Source organism: Trachurus trachurus (assembly GCF_905171665.1).
Source record: "Trachurus trachurus genome assembly, chromosome: 19".
NCBI lineage: Eukaryota > Metazoa > Chordata > Actinopteri > Carangiformes > Carangidae > Trachurus > Trachurus trachurus.
Window position 1 is genome coordinate 1,552,061 of NC_139913.1, and position 21,099 is coordinate 1,573,159.

The 21,099-nt window shown below is 46.6% G+C and overlaps 2 protein-coding genes across 3 annotated transcripts in view; both read right to left on the reverse strand.

The window, feature by feature from the left end:
• Positions 1–3,187, reverse strand: part of LOC311003120 (scavenger receptor cysteine-rich type 1 protein M130-like) — a gene marked incomplete at both ends in the record, with an annotated part of 33,370 nt that extends 30,183 nt beyond the window's left edge. The window contains one exon of the mRNA XM_083994805.1: positions 3,091–3,187. Coding sequence (XP_083850931.1) covers positions 3,091–3,187 — 97 coding nt within the window. The remainder of the gene's footprint in view (positions 1–3,090) is intronic.
• hlfb (HLF transcription factor, PAR bZIP family member b) overlaps positions 1–21,099 on the reverse strand; it is a 353,334-nt gene that overhangs the window by 258,251 nt on the left and 73,984 nt on the right. The window lies entirely within an intron of this gene.

A 21,099-nucleotide genomic window follows, 5' to 3' on the forward strand; every position in this document is an offset into this window, starting at 1 on the left:
AGTGCGGACATTTACACCCATTTTGACCCTGGCGTACGCCTTTTTTGAGGAACAGGAGGAATTGGCGACACCGTTGCTGAGTCAGAGAACTGCAGTGTGAGAGGGAGAGGAGCGGAGTACTACATTTAGAAGAGCACAGAGGATTTTTTAAAGTAATTGTGGTAGTGGTGGACCGTTGATGCTGGCAATCCAACCCGCTCTATGCTCTATGTTAATTGATAAACAGAGCGCATTGTGGATTTTGCTTTTTTGATTAGGCTATGTGTGACGTCCGACAAGGATCAAACCATCCAAGTTTAAAAACACACCGGCAGCAGCGCACACTGATCTGCAGCTACTGAGACTGTTATTATTCTGTCACCTGAGTTAACGAGGTGCACGTGTGTTTGGAGCTGACGAGAGGAGAGAATAAAGAGTGAGACAACGCGGCTCTGAGGAGGAACTGTGAAGGACTCAGCTCAGCTGACCTAAACCGAGTCCAGTTAGAGCTGTAACTGTGTAGTGGAAAGGCCTGCAGAGTAATGGTAACTATCGTCCTGCTTCCTACATTGTTTTAACATCTAGGTAAAAAAAAAAAAAAAAAAGATTTTCTGGGATAAACGGGCAGATTATATAAGATTCTTCTTCTTTCTGCTCCCTTTTGTTGAGATTTGGGAGGTTTTTGTTTATATTGTAGCTTATTAAAATGCAAGATCATTTTTCTGACTGATTTATTGCCCGTGTATCTGCTTTCGGAGAAGCGGAGAAGTTCCGCTTCTTTCCCCCGTCCTCCGCCGGTTGTCTCCGTTGTCACTTTGTTGTCACAAAAGTTGCTGCGCCACAGAGAGCACATGGCTAATTAAATATGCACGTGCTGACCCTATATAGTTGTATATAGGCGTTCCGGGGGTGGAGTAAGAGGTGTGTTCACGTGTGCACCATTCTTGAGTCCTGTGTGATTTATTGCGGAGAGTTGTGCGTACGCAAAGTTTGATTGATCTGAAAAAGGTGTAAATATTTAGGGTGTACGCCATTTTCGTCTTTTCGCCGTACGCAAATATTTAGTAGCAGTTTTACACCCTCTTTCATAAATGAGGCCCCTGGAGAGAGTCCGGAAACTGGTGACGGCCGAGAACGTGAACAGCAGGGACACGGCGGGGAGGAAGTCCACGCCGCTGCACTTTGCTGCAGGTGAGACACACGTTGTCCCCCCGTCTGTCTCCGTCTCTGGCTGTCTTTACACTGCATGGTTCAGTGGCCCAATTCAGATTTTTTTCCTCTCAAGTGGCTCAGATCAGATCTGTAACATGAACGTGTAAACGGGACAAATGCGCATTGAATCGGATGTTGTCAGATCAGATTCAGGCCCCCGTTATATGTGGAAATAAATCACATACAAATCGGATCTCTGCCAATGCGTCTGCAGTCTAAACAGACTGGTCGGATCTTTCCTGGCAATGCGTGTCATACGTCATCAATGATAATATTAATTCACCTGCTCACGCGTCTCGCTGAACCTCTGTAGCCTGTGATTGACACGTGGGGTTGACCGGGACTATTGACCTGGACTACCGTGGCCAGCTGTGGTCACTGTCACAGGCGTTACAGTGTTTCATTTTTGTGGTGTCCGTCTGTTTTTCCCCCTCACTAGTTCTTGTTTTCATATAGGCTACAGACAGTAACATTCATTTCTATGCGGATCGATACGAGGGCAAGCGAGGGAATGTGAAAAAAGAGAGCGCGCAAGATAAACACCAGATTTCACGTTTTCCTACCGGCAAAAACTGAACCGAGCCGATAAGAAATCAAGAGACGAAAAACAAATGTACACAAATGTGTCCAAGAGGCTTTGTCCCATCTACGTGAGTGACGGAGGATCGAACGGTGGCACAACTGTCACCGTCACTGTCAGCTGCTCATCTCACAGCAGCTTCGCTCCACGCAGCCACTTCACTAACTTCATTTAGTAAGGACAGACTGAGGCTGTGTTCGAAACCGCATACTTCTCCTACTACTCGTACTACTCATACTAACGATTTGAGTATGCAGTATGTTCACACTGCGCAGTATGCGATTTGCAGTAGGCGAGAAGTTCCCGGATGCATACTAGATTCGGCCGAAATGTTGAGTATACATCATGAGGTCACTACTCATACTCAAACTACCCAAGATGCAACGCAACGTGACGTCAAGGACCGCCTCTTCCTTGCTGCGAAAAAAAAAAAAAAAAAAAGAACGGAGAAGGAGGAGCACGAGGTCGGTCCAAACGGCGTTTCCAAGCTAGCCACAGTGGGGACAGGTTCACTTCCTGTTTATAAAGTAAGAGCACTGACGTCATTGTAACGGCTTTCTTTATGGTCAATTGCAACGGGTGCTTTATTTTGACACAGAAACCGGAAGTACAGTGCTCACTACGGCTGGTTTTACTAACGCCAGAGAAGTCCGACTTCGTCCGACTAAAATTGTAAATAGGTGTTATTTTGTCATTTTTTCAACACCATAGGGATACGAAGTAGTACTTTCTCGCCTGAAAATGTTTCAAATGTTGCTGAAGTTATATATTTACAGAGTTTAGAGCTTAAGTGAAATCAGCTTCAGGGCGGCTGATTTCGGCTCGGGCAGGAGCGAAATGCATTGTGGGTTATCATAGTACGCAGCAGTGTGAACGCTCTGCATACTGTATGATCGATTAGTATGTAGTATGGAGTATGGAAGTATGCAGTATGGAAGTATGTAGTATGGAGTATGTGGTTTCGAACACAGCCTGAGAGAGACTGCTTGATGAAAAATTGTCCCCGTGGTCTGAATTTCCCACGCCGTCCTACGGACACTGAATGTGCGTCCTCGACAGTTTTCAATTTGGATACGGGAAGAGGACAAGCGCGGTGTAGATACTGAGGAGGTCAGGAATGTGTTGTTCAGACCTGACACACACACACACACACACACACACACACACACACACACACACACACACACACACACACACACAATCATTACGCACCATGTCATTTCACAAAAAAAAAAAAAAAAGTGAAATAGCGGCAGGAAGACATGATTAATAAGTAGGTGTGTGTGCGTGTGTGTGTGTGTGTGTGTGTGTGTGCTCACTCTGCGGCCCGCTGATGAGCCTCTCCACTCCTTTGATGATCTTGTGTCTGTGTCCGTAGGCGTTGATGCCGATCTCCTTCAGCTCGCCGTGACCCATCTCCACCAGCATGTCCAGAGTGATACACACACACACACACACACACACACACACACACACACACACACACACACACACACACACACACACACACACACACACACACACACACACACCTAAAGTCTCCTCCCCAAACATGTTCACACGTCTCTGTGATACTGAAGCTGCTTCTCTTGGACATTTAAAGGACAATTCCGGGCAAATTCAACTGGGGGCTGTATGTTCCTAACATTTTAGGTCTAAAAGAAGGAATCTGAAGATTTTCAGTTTAATGTCTCCTGTTTTGCGGTAGTTGTGTCTGTCCCCGCGTTGCCACGGCAGCGATGAATGGGAGCGGATTGAAGTTCTGCTGCTTAGGCTGTTTCCATCCCTCAAAGCCACGGGGGGCGACCGCCATTCCGAAGGACCACCATTCCGACGGTCTGCCAGTCCGAAAATTCCCGAAGGTCCGTCATTTCGAACTTCCCGAGGGGCCGCCGTTCCGAATGTGTTTTATTTTGAAAATTGACCGGATTCTCTCGTGGTTTGACTTCCTGCCCGGCTTGACACGACGCGCCGCGGGGACAGTGCCCGACCGGCCCCTCCCCCTCCGCCTCCGCCTCCAAAGTTTCACCCAGGTGCGAGTCTGATGCATTACATCCATGGTCTGATGCAGCCGCGGCACTCCTGCTGAAAATAAATGTCCTTGCTCTGTGCTTTGGTTAGGTTTAGGCAATGTAGAAAGGAGTTGGTTAAAGCAGATATCAGTGGAATGTTTTTGTTAATATAAGTCCTAAATAGTCCTATTTTCCGTCAGCAATCACTTACATGAAGTATTTCAGCCTAAACACGAGTCTCTCCGTCACTCTGCTCTGCTGTAACCCGAGGAGAAAATTTTCCTTGTGGGATACAAGTGTTATCCAATGAGGAGAGAGAACGGCATGAAGGGCTGTGTGTGCAGCCAAGGGATGCGCGTGAATGTGGTGACGTAGCACGAGGACCAATTGATGCCTGACAAGGGCGGGGGCTGCTAACTCATGGTGCGTTCAAAGAAACTCGTACTTTGTGTTTTTCCTTCCTGTGAAGTCATACCAGTTCGATCTGGTACGAGTTCACGGGTCGGAAGTTACGAGTGGCCGTTATAGGGAACTTTCACAGACAACAGGATGGTAAAAACACGAGCTACGGGTTACCTGGAACGCTACCAAGTCGTAGTTGTGACTTGAAGCTGTAACTTACGGTTTCAAAAGCCTGCCTTGAACGCAGCATTAGCCGAAACGGCCGTGAAGCTGATATCTGCTTTAAGTTTAGTAAAAAGGTTAGGTAGAGGCCAATAAAATCGCAGTTAATATGTATCTCCCCCGGGAGTCGAACCCTGATCCACCGCGTCAAAAGCAGATGCTCTGACCACTACGCTACCACCACAGTTATGCTTGTATCCTCCGTGCCGTAAACCATTCAAGATTTTTTCAGGTTCGGAATGGCACCCTTTCTTTCAGGTTCGTAATGGCACCCTTTTCCCATAAATAATTAAGGGTCGGCATTCTGACAAATTAAAGTAAACGTTCGGAGTGGCGGCCCTTCGGAATGGCACCCTGGAACCCAAAGCCACAGACAGCGTCAGATGGCGACTCAAACATGCACCCAGAAGTTTAATACAAACATCTACCTTTATTTTGAAGGAGCTTTAACACAAACGTCTAACTTTATTTTGAAGGAGCTTTACAGTAATACAAACGTCTACTTTTATTTTGAAGGAGCTTTAACACAAACATCTACCTTTATTTTGAAGTAGCTTTAATACAAGCATCTACCTTTATTTTGAAGGAGCTTTAATACAAACATCTACCTTTATTTTGAAGGAGCTTTAATACAAACATCTACCTTTATTTTGAAGGAGCTTTAACATGTGATGCTGATGACATCAGTACAGGTGTATCTCACCTGTCAGTACAGCTTTGGCGGAGAGTTCTGCCAGATCCAGAGCAGTTCGACCGTCTGTGTTCCTGATGGTCGGCTCGGCTCCGTGCTGCTGCAGCAACACTACACACACACACACACACACACACACAAACAAACAGACACAGACAATCATATCTACATATCGAGGTGTGTGTGTGAGTTTGTGTTCTTGCAGGTGTGTTTTTCTACCTATACACACGTCGATCTTGCCCTTGATGGCGGCCTCGTGCAGCGGCGTGTAGTTCCAGTTGTCTCTGGCGTTTGCGTCGGCGCCGTGATGCAACAACAGACTGACCACCTGCAGAGACACAACATGACTCAACATGTAGTCAGTGCACAGGTGTTTAAAGGGATACGCCAACTTTTTTTTTATGTGTCTTGCCTCATTCCCGAGTCCATGACCAGCAGATAGACACCATCCTTTCCACTGTGTGTGCAGTAACAAGGGAGATAGAGCCGTATCGCCCGTAATTAGCTTAGCTCAAACACTGGAAGTGTATGGGTAGTGTTAGCCTGCCTCCACCTAAAGTCGCTAATTAGCTTAGCTCAAACGCTGGAAGTGTATAGGTAGTGTTAGCCTGCCTCCACCTAAAGTTGTTAATTAGCTTAGCAACTCTAAAGGGAAACCGGCGGGCTGATCTTCGTCTCAGAGCTGACAAAACTCTCTGGTAAGGCATCTTGAGCGGTCAAATGCCGCTAACGGGACGAGATCGGTCAAAACGGAGGGTTCAAGCAAAGGCGGTTTATTTTGGTTCAAGCTAGCTACATCGAGGGTAGGTTAGCTTCCTATTTCAAAGTAAAAGCACAAATTCTATCGTCATGGTTTTCTGTATGTAAAGGGCAACGGGTGTTTTATTTTGTGAAAGTAACTGGAAGTGCGTTGGTCACAACGGCTAGCTTGAGTAGCGCCAAATTCGTCCAAACAAAATTGTAAACAGCTGGTATTTAGACAAATTAATGACACACTGCTGATCTAAACGGCTACTTTCTCACCTAAACATGTTTGAACTGTGGATAAAGTGATATATTTACAGAGTTTATAGCTAAAATGAAATCAGCTTCTGACTGTTGATTTCAGCTCGGGTAGGAGGCAGGCTAACACTACCCATACACTTCCAGTGTTTGAGCTAAGCTAATTACGGGCGATACGGCTCTATCTCCCTTGTTACTGCACGCACAGTGGAAAGGATGGTGTCTATCTGCTTGTCATGGACTGGGGAGTGAGGCAAGACACGAAAAAAAAAATGTTGACGTATCCCTTTAAGATGTCAGGGCTTTTAATGTGAAAAAATCCACAGAAAGTGTGGTAGAAAAAAAAGCAGCTGGACAGCGTGAGTTTTGATTTTTCAACGCAAAGGTCTCTAGAGATTAAAAACACATCTCCTAATTCCACCTTAAATGTGGAGCCGAGCCGCTGGTGTAATTTATGTTGATGGGCGGTGGCGTGAAGGAGCAGAGTTGTGGTTGAAGTGGCGGTGGCGGCCGATTGGACGTGTAATGTCCCCGGCTCTTCATAAGAGGCTCTTGAGCATCGGCCACGAACAGACGTCCACTCAGACAATCAGAGCTGCTGTTAGAGGACGGAGACGAGGCTGAAGAGCAGCCATGATGGTGATGATGATGAGGAGGAGGAGGAAGAGCAGCTGCTGTCATATTATCACATCCTTTATGTTTGTCCCTTCTCTCACATTAAACAAGAAGCAGTGCATTCTGGGAGGAAAAAAAACCCTCTCCTTTCGACTTATGCAGCAATCATGTTCTGTGTTGTTTGTTTCCTTTTTTCTTTATTTTATTTTTATTTTTTATTTTACAAACAATCAGAATTAGCACTTCTTTGATAAGAGAAGCTCAATGAAAAATAGCCAGATAAAATAATAATAAAAACAGAACATAAGAGAATAAATTACTTTTATGTATTTATGTGTATTTATATATCTTTTTTTATATAGCTCTATTCTAATTTAATATTCTCTCTTTTTATCAGTGTCATAGCCACAGAAACGAAATTTTGTTCATACATCCACTGCAGTGTATGTTTTTCTGAATGACAAATAAAAATCTATTTATCTGTCTATCTAAATATATAATTAAAGTGACGGACGTCTTCAGATGAATATTTCAGAGCAGATATTAAAGCAGAAGTAAGCGATCCGGTGGTTTTGGCTAATGCTGCGTTCCAGGCAGGCTTTTGAAACCGTAAATTACAGCTTCAAGTCACAACTTACGACTTTGTAGCGTTTCAGGCAACACACTCGTGTTTTTCCGACCTGTTTTACCTGTGAAAGTCACTATAACGGCCACTCGTAACTTCCGACCCGTGAACTCGTACCAGATCGAACTGGTACGACTTCACAGGTCGGAAAAACACAAGTTACGAGTTTCCTTGAACGCACCATAACAGTCCTCGTCCCTACGTCACCACATTCACGGCGTCCCTTGGCTGCACACACAGCCCTGCATGCCGTTCTCTCTCCTCATTGGATAAAAACTGTAGGATACGATAAATGTTTTCTCCTCGGCTCAGAGCAGAGCAGAGTGACTGACAGACCCGTGTTTCAGACCAAACACTCTATAGAAGTGATTGCTGTCGGAAGATATAACTATTTAAGACTTAGATTAACACAAATATATCACTTACTTCTGCTTTAACTCAATGTAACATTCAAGATCAACAAATGAAGAACTCACCCTGCTAATATGAATTACTTTTTTTCCTGTAAATTCTCTGTCAAGACCTAACCACATGCATTCCCATCTCTGAGTTTATTGATTTATTACTGGTTTATTTTAATACAGATGAAATCTACCAATCTGGAAAAGCTGCTTTATTAACTGGATCAGTTGATCAACTGGTTGCAATTGGATAAATGAAGATCTTCTTCTATCGTCACAGACTCCTCTCCGTTATAATGTTTTCTACTGAGCACAGACTCTTATTTTGACATCTAGTTCAGCCTGGTGTATTAAGTTTTAGTTTTTATTGATTGATTGATTGTCTGTAACAACATCTATTGCACGTCTGTCCGTCCTGGGTGAGTGTCTTGTTCTGTACTGTGTAGCAGAAGTTGAGCCAACACACAACGTGCTGCTAACTGTACTTTTATTCACCACTTCGGGAACACACAGCAGTCTGCATCTCTGTCTGCAGTAGAACTAGGAAGTAAACACACACACGTCACCTGTGCCAATCACATTCATGTATACTTCAGGGACCGGTCGGAAATCATATTCTCTGAGAATATTACAGTGAGGGATCCCTCCTCTGTTGCTCACCCTGAGGTTTCTCTGATTTTTCCCTGTTAAAAGGGTTTTCCATGGAGTTTTTCCTCAGTGGATGTGAGGGTCTAAGGACAGAGGATGTTGTTTTGATGCCATGTAAAGCCCTTTGAGACAAACTGTTGGTAAAAACGGACTATACAAATAAAATTGCCTTACCTTGCCTTGTCTAAATTCCAATGTCATAGTTTCACCATGGTGTTTGTTGTTACAGAGTGTCAGTGAACGCCTCTCTGCTGCCCACAGGCCTACCCCGAGTACCTCATCACCTACCAGATCATGAAGCCGGACTCTCCTGCAGACGGATGAAGGTGGAGAACATCTCATTATCTGCATGCACAATGAAAAAAAATGAAAAAACTTTATTTATACAATGTATAAAAAACATGTAGGTTTTTATCAGATGCCTGTTTGTTTTTTTTCCTATCGTTTGTTTTATGCACTTTATGAACCATGGCTCGTCTCATGATGTGACGTGATGTGACTGTTTCTGATTTCGTCCGTTTCTCACTCAAACTGTTCGGTCCAGTGGTTTTCAGGGTCCAGTTCCTGCAGAGACAACGAGTCGTTCCAACACGTCAGTGACGGCGAGAACTAGAAAAGATAACAAACTGTTCAATGATGTTTATTACGTCTTAAAGGGATAGTTCACTCAAAATTGAAATTCCACTCATTATCTACTCCCCCTCATGTGGACTAAGGGCTGGGAGAAGTTTCAGAGTCCTCCGTGGCTTCTCTGAGTTACAGCGGGGCTCCGTGCAGCACTGCATGTCCATATGACGGTTGAGAACGGAGCTCACTTTTCTTCGTCCAAAAAGACACACCAAAAATCATCCAAATACCTCCATAGTGCTCGTCTGTAAAGCCCCTACATGAGAAATTGTTCCGGAGAAAATGAAATAAGTCTATATTTTAAACTTGTTTGTAGTGGAAGCTCCCAGTGTCAAAGCAGCGGCAAAGCAATGAAATGAGACACTGGGAGCTTCTGCTACAAACAAGCTGAAAACATAGACTTATTTAATTTTTTCAACGCAGGATTTTTTCCAATCAGAAAACCAATTACACTCCTGTCCGATCTGTGTGTTGATGAGCAGCTGAACGCCGTTTCTGCTTCGGGACGTCTGGGTCTTTCATCCACAGACACTGTGCGTCAGCAGAAATCTGCTCAGGATTTCTGTTGGAATAGAGAATCAATTATTCACAACGTTTCCTGCAAAAACATAAAACAAAGGCATGAGAAAAGAGCAGGAAACTGCAGTGCAAGTCAGAAGATGGTGAAATAAGTGATTCTCATTAGATGAAATTTGTGTTTGAAAACCTGCATGTTTTCAGAGCCTAATGCCTTTTCCGTCAACAAACTCTGCTGGTTCATGCTTCCTCCAGTGTCACATTTTAACCAAGGGGGTTGTCGGTCTGAGAAGTGAAGCTCACTTCCACGTTCAAAAAACTGCAATCCCCTCGGCTTCCTCTGGGGGCTGGTGTCAGAAGGGAGCATTCTCCATAGAACCCCATGTTAAAATCGCAGATTTTACATCCTAAACATGTTAAAAGCCTGGTGTCAGAACGTTTTTTGTCTCAATCGATAGTTTCTACCCCCGCAAACACTCTGATGGGGGTGAATTTTCTTTTTAACTCTACCGTTTTACTGTTATATATTAGGTTAAAACTCTGGCCAATTAGGGCACGGAAACATTGAGTGACAGGTCCGAGCAGCTCCGTGGAAAGCTGCTTGGAGGCCAGTGGGCGGGTTCTCGGCCAGCCAATCCAACATGGCGCCGTTCAGGCCGCCATATTGGAGTCACAAAAACGACTCCCCAAAACCAATGGGTGACATCACGGGTGCTACGTCCATTATTTTTACAGTCTATGATTTTAACACATTAAAGCCATAGTGATGAATTAGAGCCACCTCAGTCTTGGTCACCATGTTAAATTTTCAACAGAACAATGTTAGCATTTCCATCCAAAATGACAGTCTAAAGACCCCAAGATAAAAGGGACTAGTTTGAACACTGGTTAAAGCCCTATCAGAGTTAGTTGGCGCCAATTTGGAATTAACCCACACTCACCAACAGCTTTACACACATAACTGCCCTTAGTCCCTCACATTGACTGAGGAAATACTCCCAGGAATGATTGAGCTACATTAAATTGAACACTGAAGAGACCCAGAATTGACACTGCAGACCACCGTTTTTGACTTCAGCTCGGTTTCTAGATCTGACAGAAGGTACAGCGCCGTGAACAAAAAGGAGCATAAGTGTGCTGAGAAGTTGAAGTGCAGTCAAACAAAGTTCAAAGAGCCAACAAATATTGATTTTTAGTTTTTATTTAACAATTTTACACTCCAAATGTTGAACTAGTTTGACCAGACTGAAGATCAATCCCAGATTTACCCTGAAAGACAATGAGAAGGGATAATGTTAATATGCTCAAGATTCACTGTTAAGAAAAGCAGCTCAGACTTAAATTTGACATTACCTCTTTTTACCCCTTTAGCCCCAGATGGCGGAAGCTTGCTTGGAGTGTTGCTTGGCATCTTGATTGGAGCATCATTCACAGTGGGTGGGTCAATGGGTGGAGGAAGGTACTCTGGAGAATACTGCATGTGGGAGTAGAAGTCTCGTGCGCGCTGGAAGCCATTTCTGGCCTGAATGATGTAGGTTGAGGGCGGCACCAGAGGAGAAGTCTCACTCGGGGTCTCACTTGGGGTCTCAGGTACTGCTTCCCACCTGAATTCAGGGAAAGGACGAGGTGGAAGGGGTAAAAAGCCAGGGGCTGAGACGTAGGCTTCTCCTGCAGGCTGTGCAGGCCTCAAAGATGCATCTGGTGTAGGACCGCCATAAGGCATGGGACCATCACCCATATGGAGGGCTGGGGAGCCTGCACTGGAGCCACCTCTGTAAGGCATGGGACCATCACCCATATGGAGGGCTGGGGAGCCTGCACTGGAGCCACCTCTGTAAGGCATGGGGCCATCACCCATGTGGTGGGCTGGGGAGCCTGCACTGGAGCCACCTCTGTAAGGCATGGGGCCATCACCCATGTGGAGGGCTGGGGAGCCTGCACTGGAGCCACCTCTGTAAGGCATGGGGCCATCACCCATGTGGAGGGCTGGGGAGCCTGCACTGGAGCCACCTCTGTAAGGCATGGGGCCATCACCCATGTGGAGGGCTGGGGAGCCTGCCCTGGAGCCACCTCTGTAAGGCATGGGGCCATCACCCATGTGGAGGGCTGGGGAGCCTGCACTGGAGCCACCTCTGTAAGGCATGGGGCCATCACCCATGTGGAGGGCTGGGGAGCCTGCACTGGAGCCACCTCTGTAAGGCATGGGACCATCACCCATGTGGAGGGCTGGGGAGCCTGCACTGGAGCCACCTCTGTAAGGCACGGGACCATCACCCATGTGGAGGGCTGGGGAGCCTGCACTGGAGCCACCTCTGTAAGGCACGGGACCATCACCCATATGGAGGGCTGGAGCATTGCCAAGAGAAGGTGCAAACGTGGAGGTTGAAGCCCAAGCACCGGCAGGCTGAGGCTGCACAGGGAAGCTGGGAGCCTTCTTCGCTGGGGCCTGCTGCACAGGGAAGCTGGGAGCCGCCTGGGCTGGGGCCTGCTGCACAGGGAAGCTGGGAGCCGCCTGGGCTGGGGCCTGGGCTGGGGCCTGGGCTGGGGCCTGGGCTGGGGCTGGGGCCTGGGCTGGGGCCTGGGGCTGTGACAGAGGCATCATGAGGGGATGAGAACCTCCAGAAGGAGAGTGTGATGAGCCAGAACTGCCACTGTTGCTCCAGGTACCCATGTAGGGGTATTTATAGTCTGGACAGGATGGAAGAGTCAAGAATAAGCTTCAGTTTGTGCACAAACTTGTCATGAGAGCATCCAGATGTCATCCAACAGCATTTTGAAAGGTTGGTGGCAAAGTTATTTGGGAGCTGCAGAATACATTTGAAGATGTATCGACTATGAAACGCAAGTTACTTATGCATTTGCTTTGTTTAGAGTCCTAAAAGCTGACCAGTTTGTCAAGTGAAGAAATTACTTTACCTCCTTTTGTTGCAGGAAAAGCAGCAGCACAGCTCAACAGCAGACAGATCCAAGAAACCCTGAAACAGTGGGAGATGTTCATTTTTGCTCCTAAATGTAAAATTTAGCTGGAACTGAGTGACTTTAAGGAGAAGTTTAAAAACACAAAAACAGTTCCTCTTACCTCAAAGCCAGTCCAGGTGCCATGTTTAACTCTGACATCGCAGTGGAGTTTCAGCAGTTTGTCTTCAGCAGCCAGTGAATAGTGGAGACTGACAGTCTGGTCTGTTTGCTGAGTGGAGCTTCTTTGGTTTTATACTGCTGCTCCTCGTGGCCTCTGCTCTAATTACACTCATTAGCAGCACCTGGGGCCCAATCAGGCCCTGATGGGGCCCAGTCTGTGTCCAGAGAGGGAGGGGGAGTGTAAGGGTGCGTTCAGGTTCAACACCTATATTTTTAAACCTGATTCACTAAATGTATATGTTTTAACCTGCCTCTATTAGTATTTATTTTCATTTCTAGTGTTAACATGTGTGTTTGTACTGAAAATTCTCAAATAGAAGCCAAGTCTCAAATAGACGCTGGCCTCTTATAGAGGCTGGGTCTGGCTACAAGTTTGAGCAAATAAAAACTGGTCTCAATTGGAATTTATAATTTCTGCAAGTTCTTATTAACTCATTGAGTGCCGCGCTCCTTTCCAAAGTTTTAGTCAAGTGTACCGGCAATTTAGACCATTTTTGACTTTTTATGTAGAGCCACAGTGTATTCTATATTATTGCCACCAACACATACTGTAGCTCATATGAAAGGTTTACCTTAATGCTTCAAGTGGCCACAAACCGTTTGTTTCTACGTGCCTCTGTTCCTGAGGAAAGTCAAGCTAAACATGGCTGGGTTTCACCAAAATCCCTCCTTTTTTTCTAGAAAAGGAGATAGAGCGTCTTTTATGAAAGGTGCGCTGTTTGTGTCTGTCGCTCTTCTCACACTCGCATTTCTGGATCAAAGGGCTCGTATAAGATAAATATATACAACAATGGTTGTTCTATTCACAAAACCACCAGCGGGAGCGGGGGGGGCGCCACTAAACAACAATAACACAGACGCACCGTGCCGTGTCACAGCTTCTCCCCGCGGAGCGTGAGGGTCAGTCGGCCACCGCGGCTCGGGAATACCGGTCCCGCCGGTGGTCGCGGTCCTTCTGTGGTTCGGGTCGGTGATGCCGGTCTGCTTTGGTCCAGAGACCATCAGATTTTACCGCGGGAGGACTTTGGGGAGGACACGGTGTTGCTCCAGCTGAAGACCGGGCGGACTGTCGGCTGAGAGCTTCCTGGTTCAGCTCCGAGCAGCTCGAGCAGCTGGAGCTGCAGCGCGGGTGAGAGCAGAGCAGCTGCGCTGCATCTGCATGCAGAACTCCGTTTGCAGAAGCCGAGTTATGATAAAAACTTCCAGATCATGAGCTGTCATGTGACTTTGATCGTCATCTATTTCAGTTCTCCTCGTCGTAGAGTCCCCAAATTTACATATAATGTGTATTAAAGTGTCTATTTTCATAATTTAAAAAAAAAGCAAAAAACGTAAAATTACGTTTTCGGCACTCAACGCATGGGAACGAAAAACGAGAAATTACGTGGTTGGCACTCAATGAGTTAATGAACAAAACCTCTCAGAACCCACAACTGCCAGTTTGAGCAGTTTCTAAGCTGCTTCATTCATGCAAGAGTTCTCAACAGACCTGAGACGTCAGACCGTGACCCGGTCCGATCCGCAGGTGCTAAAGCCCGGACCTAATGTGGCCGTACTCACGATCACTAATTCTTGGCTCGAGCGTGACCAAAATATAAGGAAGCCCATGGTCCGACCTGACTTGAGTGGGCTACATGTTTTTACGCTTTGTTGTGGTAGCTATGTGGTCAAGCCAGCAGTTTTTTGTTTTTTTTTGCCTGGCTTTTTTTTATTTTCTTGTGCCGGATTTTTTATTTTCCGTGTGCCGGATTTTTTTTTTTTTGCTTGCTTTTTTCCCTTGCGCCGGATTTTTTTTTTTTTTGCTGGCCCTAATACTCCTTCGTACTATTTGTATAGTTTTTCGATGAGAAAAATATAATGAAACGGTCGTCAGGGCGATCCTCTTGTCAGCTCCAAACTCACCCTCAATCACAGACCACAGCTGGTTTTCCACACAGCATCATTTACAGTAACAAGTGACGCTACAGATCAGCGGGGCCGCTGCCGGTGTGTTTTTAAAATTACAGAACTACTACAGTAGCGCCGCAGTTTCTTATTCCCCACCTTGTTTGAGAGTTTTTCGGGATGATTTTCATGAATGAACAGGCAATAGCCTATGTCAATGTCAGACCGGGTACGACGGGAGGGGGGGTCGCACTGCTGTCATGCAGTGATAAAAAGAGCCTATGCGGAGATGAACGGAACGAGCCAAAAGCCGAACATTTATTTGTGACGTCCGCGGTCGATATAAAGTGGATATGTTTCATTCATCCATGTTTTGACAGACAACACAACAGCCAGTGATAATGAGTTGCGCCGCACCGACAGTCATGTCAGGTGACGCACACAGCACAAGAGTCAAGACACAGCGCAGCAACATGTGCAGGCTGCTGCAGCAGCATGTCAAAAGGGACACCGCCGAAAAATAAATAGCTAAGGCTGCACGTAGTTTTGAAATTGTTTTTGCGCATGTTTTGACAAGAATGAACACTATGCGGATTTCTTGATAACGAATTATTTAAACAGCATTTGTATAGAAATGCTCCGTCCCAAGCCTTTTGATGCATAAGCGGTTTCCATTGTATTTTGATCTAAAACAGCCTTCCACACATGCATTGCGTCACTTGGTAGGGGACTCCACGCTTGCGTGTGTACGTAGTGTTTTCATTACACCGCTTGTGGACGCAGAGCAAAACTCCGGTTTCAAAAATACCCGGGCTCGTGTGGACAAGGCCTTAGTATTTCCATCCAAGATAGTTACAAGGGACTAGTTTGTTATGAATTACTTTAAAGCCCCATCAGATTTCTTTGACTCTAATGTGGAATGAAGCCACACTCGACAGCGGTATGCATTTAACAACCTCAAGGCAAGGCAGTTTCAGTTGGTTTACACAGCATCATAACATCCTCTGCCCTTACCCTCACATTGACTGAGGAAATACTCCCAGGAATGATGAGCTAAAAATGTTTGTCAAGGGAGAAATTGAGCATTGAAAAGTGCTTGAGACCCAGAATTAGCACTGCAGATCACATCTCAAGTTTCTAGACATCTGACAGAAGGTACACTGAGGCAGTTGGAACCAGAGCACAAGTGTGCTGAAAAGTTGAAGTGAAGTCAAACAAAGTTCAAAGAGCCAACAAATATAGATTTAGTTTTTATTGAACACTTTCACACTCCACATGTGGAACTAGTTTGACCGGACTGAAGATCAGTCCCAGATTTACCCTGCAAGACAATGAGAAGGGATAATGTTAATCATGCTCAAGATTCACTGTTGAGAGAAAAGAAAAGCAGCTCAGACTTGAATTTGTACCTCTGTAAAACTTTGTCCCTTTGGCCCCAGATGGTGGAATCTTGCTTGGAGTGTTGCTTGGAGTGTGGCTTGGCATCTTGCTTGGAGCATCATTCACAGTGGGTGGGTCGATGGGTGGAGGAAGGTACTCTGGAGAATACTGCATGTGGGAGTAGAAGTCTCGTGCGCGCTGGAAGCCATTGCTGGTCTGAATGATGTAGGTTGAGGGCGGCACCAGAGGAGAAGTCCCACTCGGGGTCTCACTTGGGGTCTCAGGTACTGCTTCCCACCTGAATTCAGGGAAAGGACGAGGTGGAAGGGGTAAAAAGCCAGGGGCTGAGACGTAGGCTTCTCCTGCAGGCTGTGCAGGCCTCAAAGATGCATCTGGTGTAGGACCGCCATAAGGCATGGGACCATCACCCATGTGGAGGGCTGGGGAGCCTGCACTGGAGCCACCTCTGTAAGGCATGGGGCCATCACCCATGTGGAGGGCTGGGGAGCCTGCACTGGAGCCACCTCTGTAAGGCATGGGACCATCACCCATGTGGAGGGCTGGGGAGCCTGCACTGGAGCCACCTCTGTAAGGCATGGGGCCATCACCCATGTGGAGGGCTGGGGAGCCTGCACTGGAGCCACCTCTGTAAGGCATGGGGCCATCACCCATGTGGAGGGCTGGGGAGCCTGCACTGGAGCCACCTCTGTAAGGCACGGGACCATCACCCATGTGGAGGGCTGGGGAGCCTGCACTGGAGCCACCTCTGTAAGGCACGGGACCATCACCCATGTGGAGGGCTGGGGAGCCTGCACTGGAGCCACCTCTGTAAGGCACGGGACCATCACCCATGTGGAGGGCTGGGGAGCCTGCACTGGAGCCACCTCTGTAAGGCACGGGACCATCACCCATATGGAGGGCTGGAGCATTGCCAAGAGAAGGTGCAAACCTGGAGGTTGAAGCCCAAGCACCGGCAGGCTGAGGCTGCACAGGGAAGCTGGGAGCCTTCTTCGCTGGGGCCTGCTGCACAGGGAAGCTGGGAGCCGCCTGGGCTGGGGCCTGCTGCACAGGGAAGCTGGGAGCCGCCTGGGCTGGGGCCTGCTGCACAGGGAAGCTGGGAGCCGCCTGGGCTGGGGCCTGCTGCACAGGGAAGCTGGGAGCCGCCTGGGCTGGGGCCTGGGCTGGGGCCTGGGGCTGTGACAGAGGCATCATGAGGGGATGAGAACCTCCAGAAGGAGAGTGTGATGAGCCAGAACTGCCACTGTTGCTCCAGGTACCCATGTAGGGGTATTTATAGTCTGGACAGGATGGAAGAGTCAAGAATAAGCTTCAGTTTGTGCACAAACTTGTCATGAGAGCATCCAGATGTCATCCAACAGCATTTTGAAAGGTTGGTGGCAAAGTTATTTGGGAGCTGCAGAATACATTTGAAGATGTATCGACTATGAAACGCAAGTTACTTATGCATTTGCTTTGTTTAGAGTCCTAAAAGCTGACCAGTTTGTCAAGTGAAGAAATTACTTTACCTCCTTTTGTTGCAGGAAAAGCAGCAGCACAGCTCAACAGCAGACAGATCCAAGAAACCCTGAAACAGTGGGAGATGTTCATTTTTGCTCCTAAATGTAAAATTTAGCTGGAACTGAGTGACTTTAAGGAGAAGTTTAAAAACACAAAAACAGTTCCTCTTACCTCAAAGCCAGTCCAGGTGCCATGTTTAACTCTGACATCGCAGTGGAGTTTCAGCAGTTTGTCTTCAGCAGCCAGTGAATAGTGGAGACTGACAGTCTGGTCTGTTTGCTGAGTGGAGCTTCTTTGGTTTTATACTGCTGCTCCTCGTGGCCTCTGCTCTAATTACACTCATTAGCAGCACCTGGGGCCCAATCAGGCCCTGATGGGGCCCAGTCTGTGTCCAGAGAGGGAGGGGGAGTGTAAGGGTGCGTTCCGGTTCAACACCTATATTTTTAAACCTGATTCACTAAATGTATATGTTTTAACCTGCCTCTATTAGTATTCATTTTCATTTCTACATATCTGTATTGCACAAATATTGTCTGTCTAATATTTATGAGTGTTAACATGTGTGTTTGTACTGAAAATTCTCAAATAGAAGCCAAGTCTCAAATAGACGCTGGCCTCTTATAGAGGCTGGGTCTGGCTACAAGTTTGAGCAAATAAAAGCCGGTCTCAATTGGAATTTATAATTTCTGCAAGTTCTTATTAATGAACAAAACCTCTCAGAACCCACAACTGCCAGTTTGAGCAGTTTCTAAGCTGCTTCTTTCATGCAAGAGTTCTCAACAGACCTGAGACCTCAGACCGTGACCCGGTCCGATCCGCAGGTGCTAAAGCCCGGACCTAATGTGGCCGTACTCACGATCACTAATTCTTGGCTTGAGCGTGACCAAAATAAAAGGAAGCCCATGGTCTGACCTGACTTGAGTGAGCTACATGTTTTCGACCCTAACCCGGCGCGTCCCATCGTGTTGTTCGGGCCGGTCTAGTCAGTTGAGGACGCCGACTGACCCGAGGAAAGAGCCTATATTGTTTTGCCCGACTAGCATTTATGTAGAGGTTTCATTTCTAAATGAATGCTGCTCTGAATCCGAGTCTTTTTTTTTAAACAGTAAGAAGAATGAATTAACAGTATTTCCCCATCTTAGCTGAGCATAAGATTTGTTGAAAATTAAATAAAAGCCAGTCCCATATAGACGCCTGTCTCAAATATAATTTTTGCAATGTATAGTATCAGTTCGGCAGTGGAAGCACATTAAAGCCCAGGCTTACAGTATTTGGCCACAGTGTAGAATGGACTAAGGTCTGTACAGCAAAATGAGAAGGGAACCCATGATGTCATAGATACATTTAACTGGCGGTTGTTTAGCGTCTCACAGAGGACGAACAGAGACTCTCTTTGGCCTGTCTCATCATGTCACCCGATTGTGAGGTTTCTGATCATCCACCCTGCAGAGGTTGTGTTTTTAAAGTGAAGTGACTGTATAAAGGTGTTTGTGGTCGTGAATGATCAGAATTTTCACAGTAATGGTTGTAAAAACAAAAAAACAATGGAGGGCAAATGAACTCATGCTTCTTCCAGTGTCATGTTTGAAAACTAAAAGCCATGTGTAAATTGGAGCCACTGCAGTCTTGGTCAACATGTTTAAAATGTTCCCTAGTATTTCCATCCAAAAGGACAGTACCCAAGATAGTTACAAGGGAGCCACACGACAGTGGTATGCATTTGCTAACAAGCTCAAGGCAGTTTCAGTTGTATAGCCCATTGGTTTACACAGCATCATAACATCCTCTGCCCTTACCCTCACATACTCCCAGGAATGATGAGCTAAAAATGTAGTCAAGAGAAAAATTGAACACTGAAAAGTGTTTGAGACCCAGAATTAGCACTCCAGATCAGTCTTATGGCGCATTTCCACTAGCATGGCTCGGCTCGATGCGGCTCGGCACGGCTGGGCACGGTTTGGTTGTGTTTCCATTACAACTGAGTATCACTAGTGCCGCCGTGACGTCATTTACACGGCGCCGAGCAACGCTCTAAACTCTGTAAATATATAACTTTAATAACATTTGAAACATTTTCAGGCGAGAAAGTAGTCGTTTAGATCCCCAACGTGTTGAAAATCTGACAAAATACCAGCTGTTTACAATTTTGTTTCGACGAAGTCGGGGTTACTAAAGCTAGCCGTAGTGAGCAACGCACTTCCGGTTATTTTCACAAAATAAAATACCCGTTGCCTTTTATAAGGAAAGCCATTACGATAGAATTGGTGCTTTTACTTCGTAAACAGGAAGTGAACCTACCCTCGCTGTAGCCAGCTTTAAACCGCCGTTTTGACTGCTCGTCCCGTTAACGGCATTTAACCGTTCGATATACCTTACCGGAGAGTCTTGCCAGCTCTGAGATCGGCCTGGTTCATTGTAAAACATTTGATGTAAATGTGGTGTTTTCTGTGCGTACAGACCACAAGGCAGTGCTGCTCTTCTGTGCACAGCCACAATTGTTAGATATCAATGAGAACATTTATCCCCTAAAAAGAGTTTAACCAGCCGGTGGTAAACCCCTAAAAGCCATCGGGTAAGTTATTAGCGGTCGTTTTCTCCTCGGGGTGACGACGTAGGCTGGCCGGCGGAGCACGTCAGGAGCCGGGCTGCTGCCTCGGTCGCTGCGCGGACCTGGAGCTTCACTTCTCCGAAAAACAAAAATGACACTCATCGGCCAATCAGTGGAAGGCAGTCGGCTGACGTCACGTTTTAGTAACGCTTCGGCTCGCTTGGAACCAGGGCTGAGGTGATACCAAAAGTGTACCTGGTTGCAGGTACTGCGTGCTAGTGGAAACACGCAAATAGCGCGCTGAGCCGAGCCGAAGCGCTAGTGGAAATTCGCCATTAGGCATCATCTCAATTCTAGACATCTGACAGAAGGTACAGCCCTGTAAACACTGAGACAGTTGGAACCAGAGCACAAGTGTGCTGAAAAGTTGAAGTGCAGTCAAACAAAGTTCAAAGAGCCAACAAATATTGATTTTTAGTTTTTATTGAACACTTTTACACTCCACATGTGGAACTAGTTTGACCAGACTGAAGATCAATCCCAGATTTACCCTGAAAGACAATGAGAAGGGATAATGTTAATATGCTCAAGATTCACTGTTAAGAAAAGCAGCTCAGACTTAAAATTTGACATTACCTCTTTTTACCCCTTTGGCCCCAGATGGTGGAAGCTTGCTTGGAGTGTTGCTTGGCATCTTGCTTGGAGCATCGTTCACAGTGGGTGGGTCAATGGGTGGCGGAAGATACTCTGGAGAATACTGCATGTGGGAGTAGAAGTCTCGTGCACGCTGGAAGCCATTTCTGGTCTGAAAGATGTCGGTTGAGGGTAGCACCAGAGGAGAAGTCCCACTCGGGGTCTCACTTGGGGTCTCAGGTACTGCTTCCCACCTGATTTCAGGGAAAGGACGAGGTGGAAGGGGGAAAAAGCGAGGGGCTGAGACGTAGGCTTCTCCTGCAGGCTGTGCAGGCCTCAAAGATGCATCTGGTGTAGGACCGCCATAAGGCATGGGACCATCACCCATATGGAGGGCTGGGGAGCCTGCACTGGAGCCACCTCTGTAAGGCATGGGGCCATCACCCATATGGAGGGCTGGGGAGCC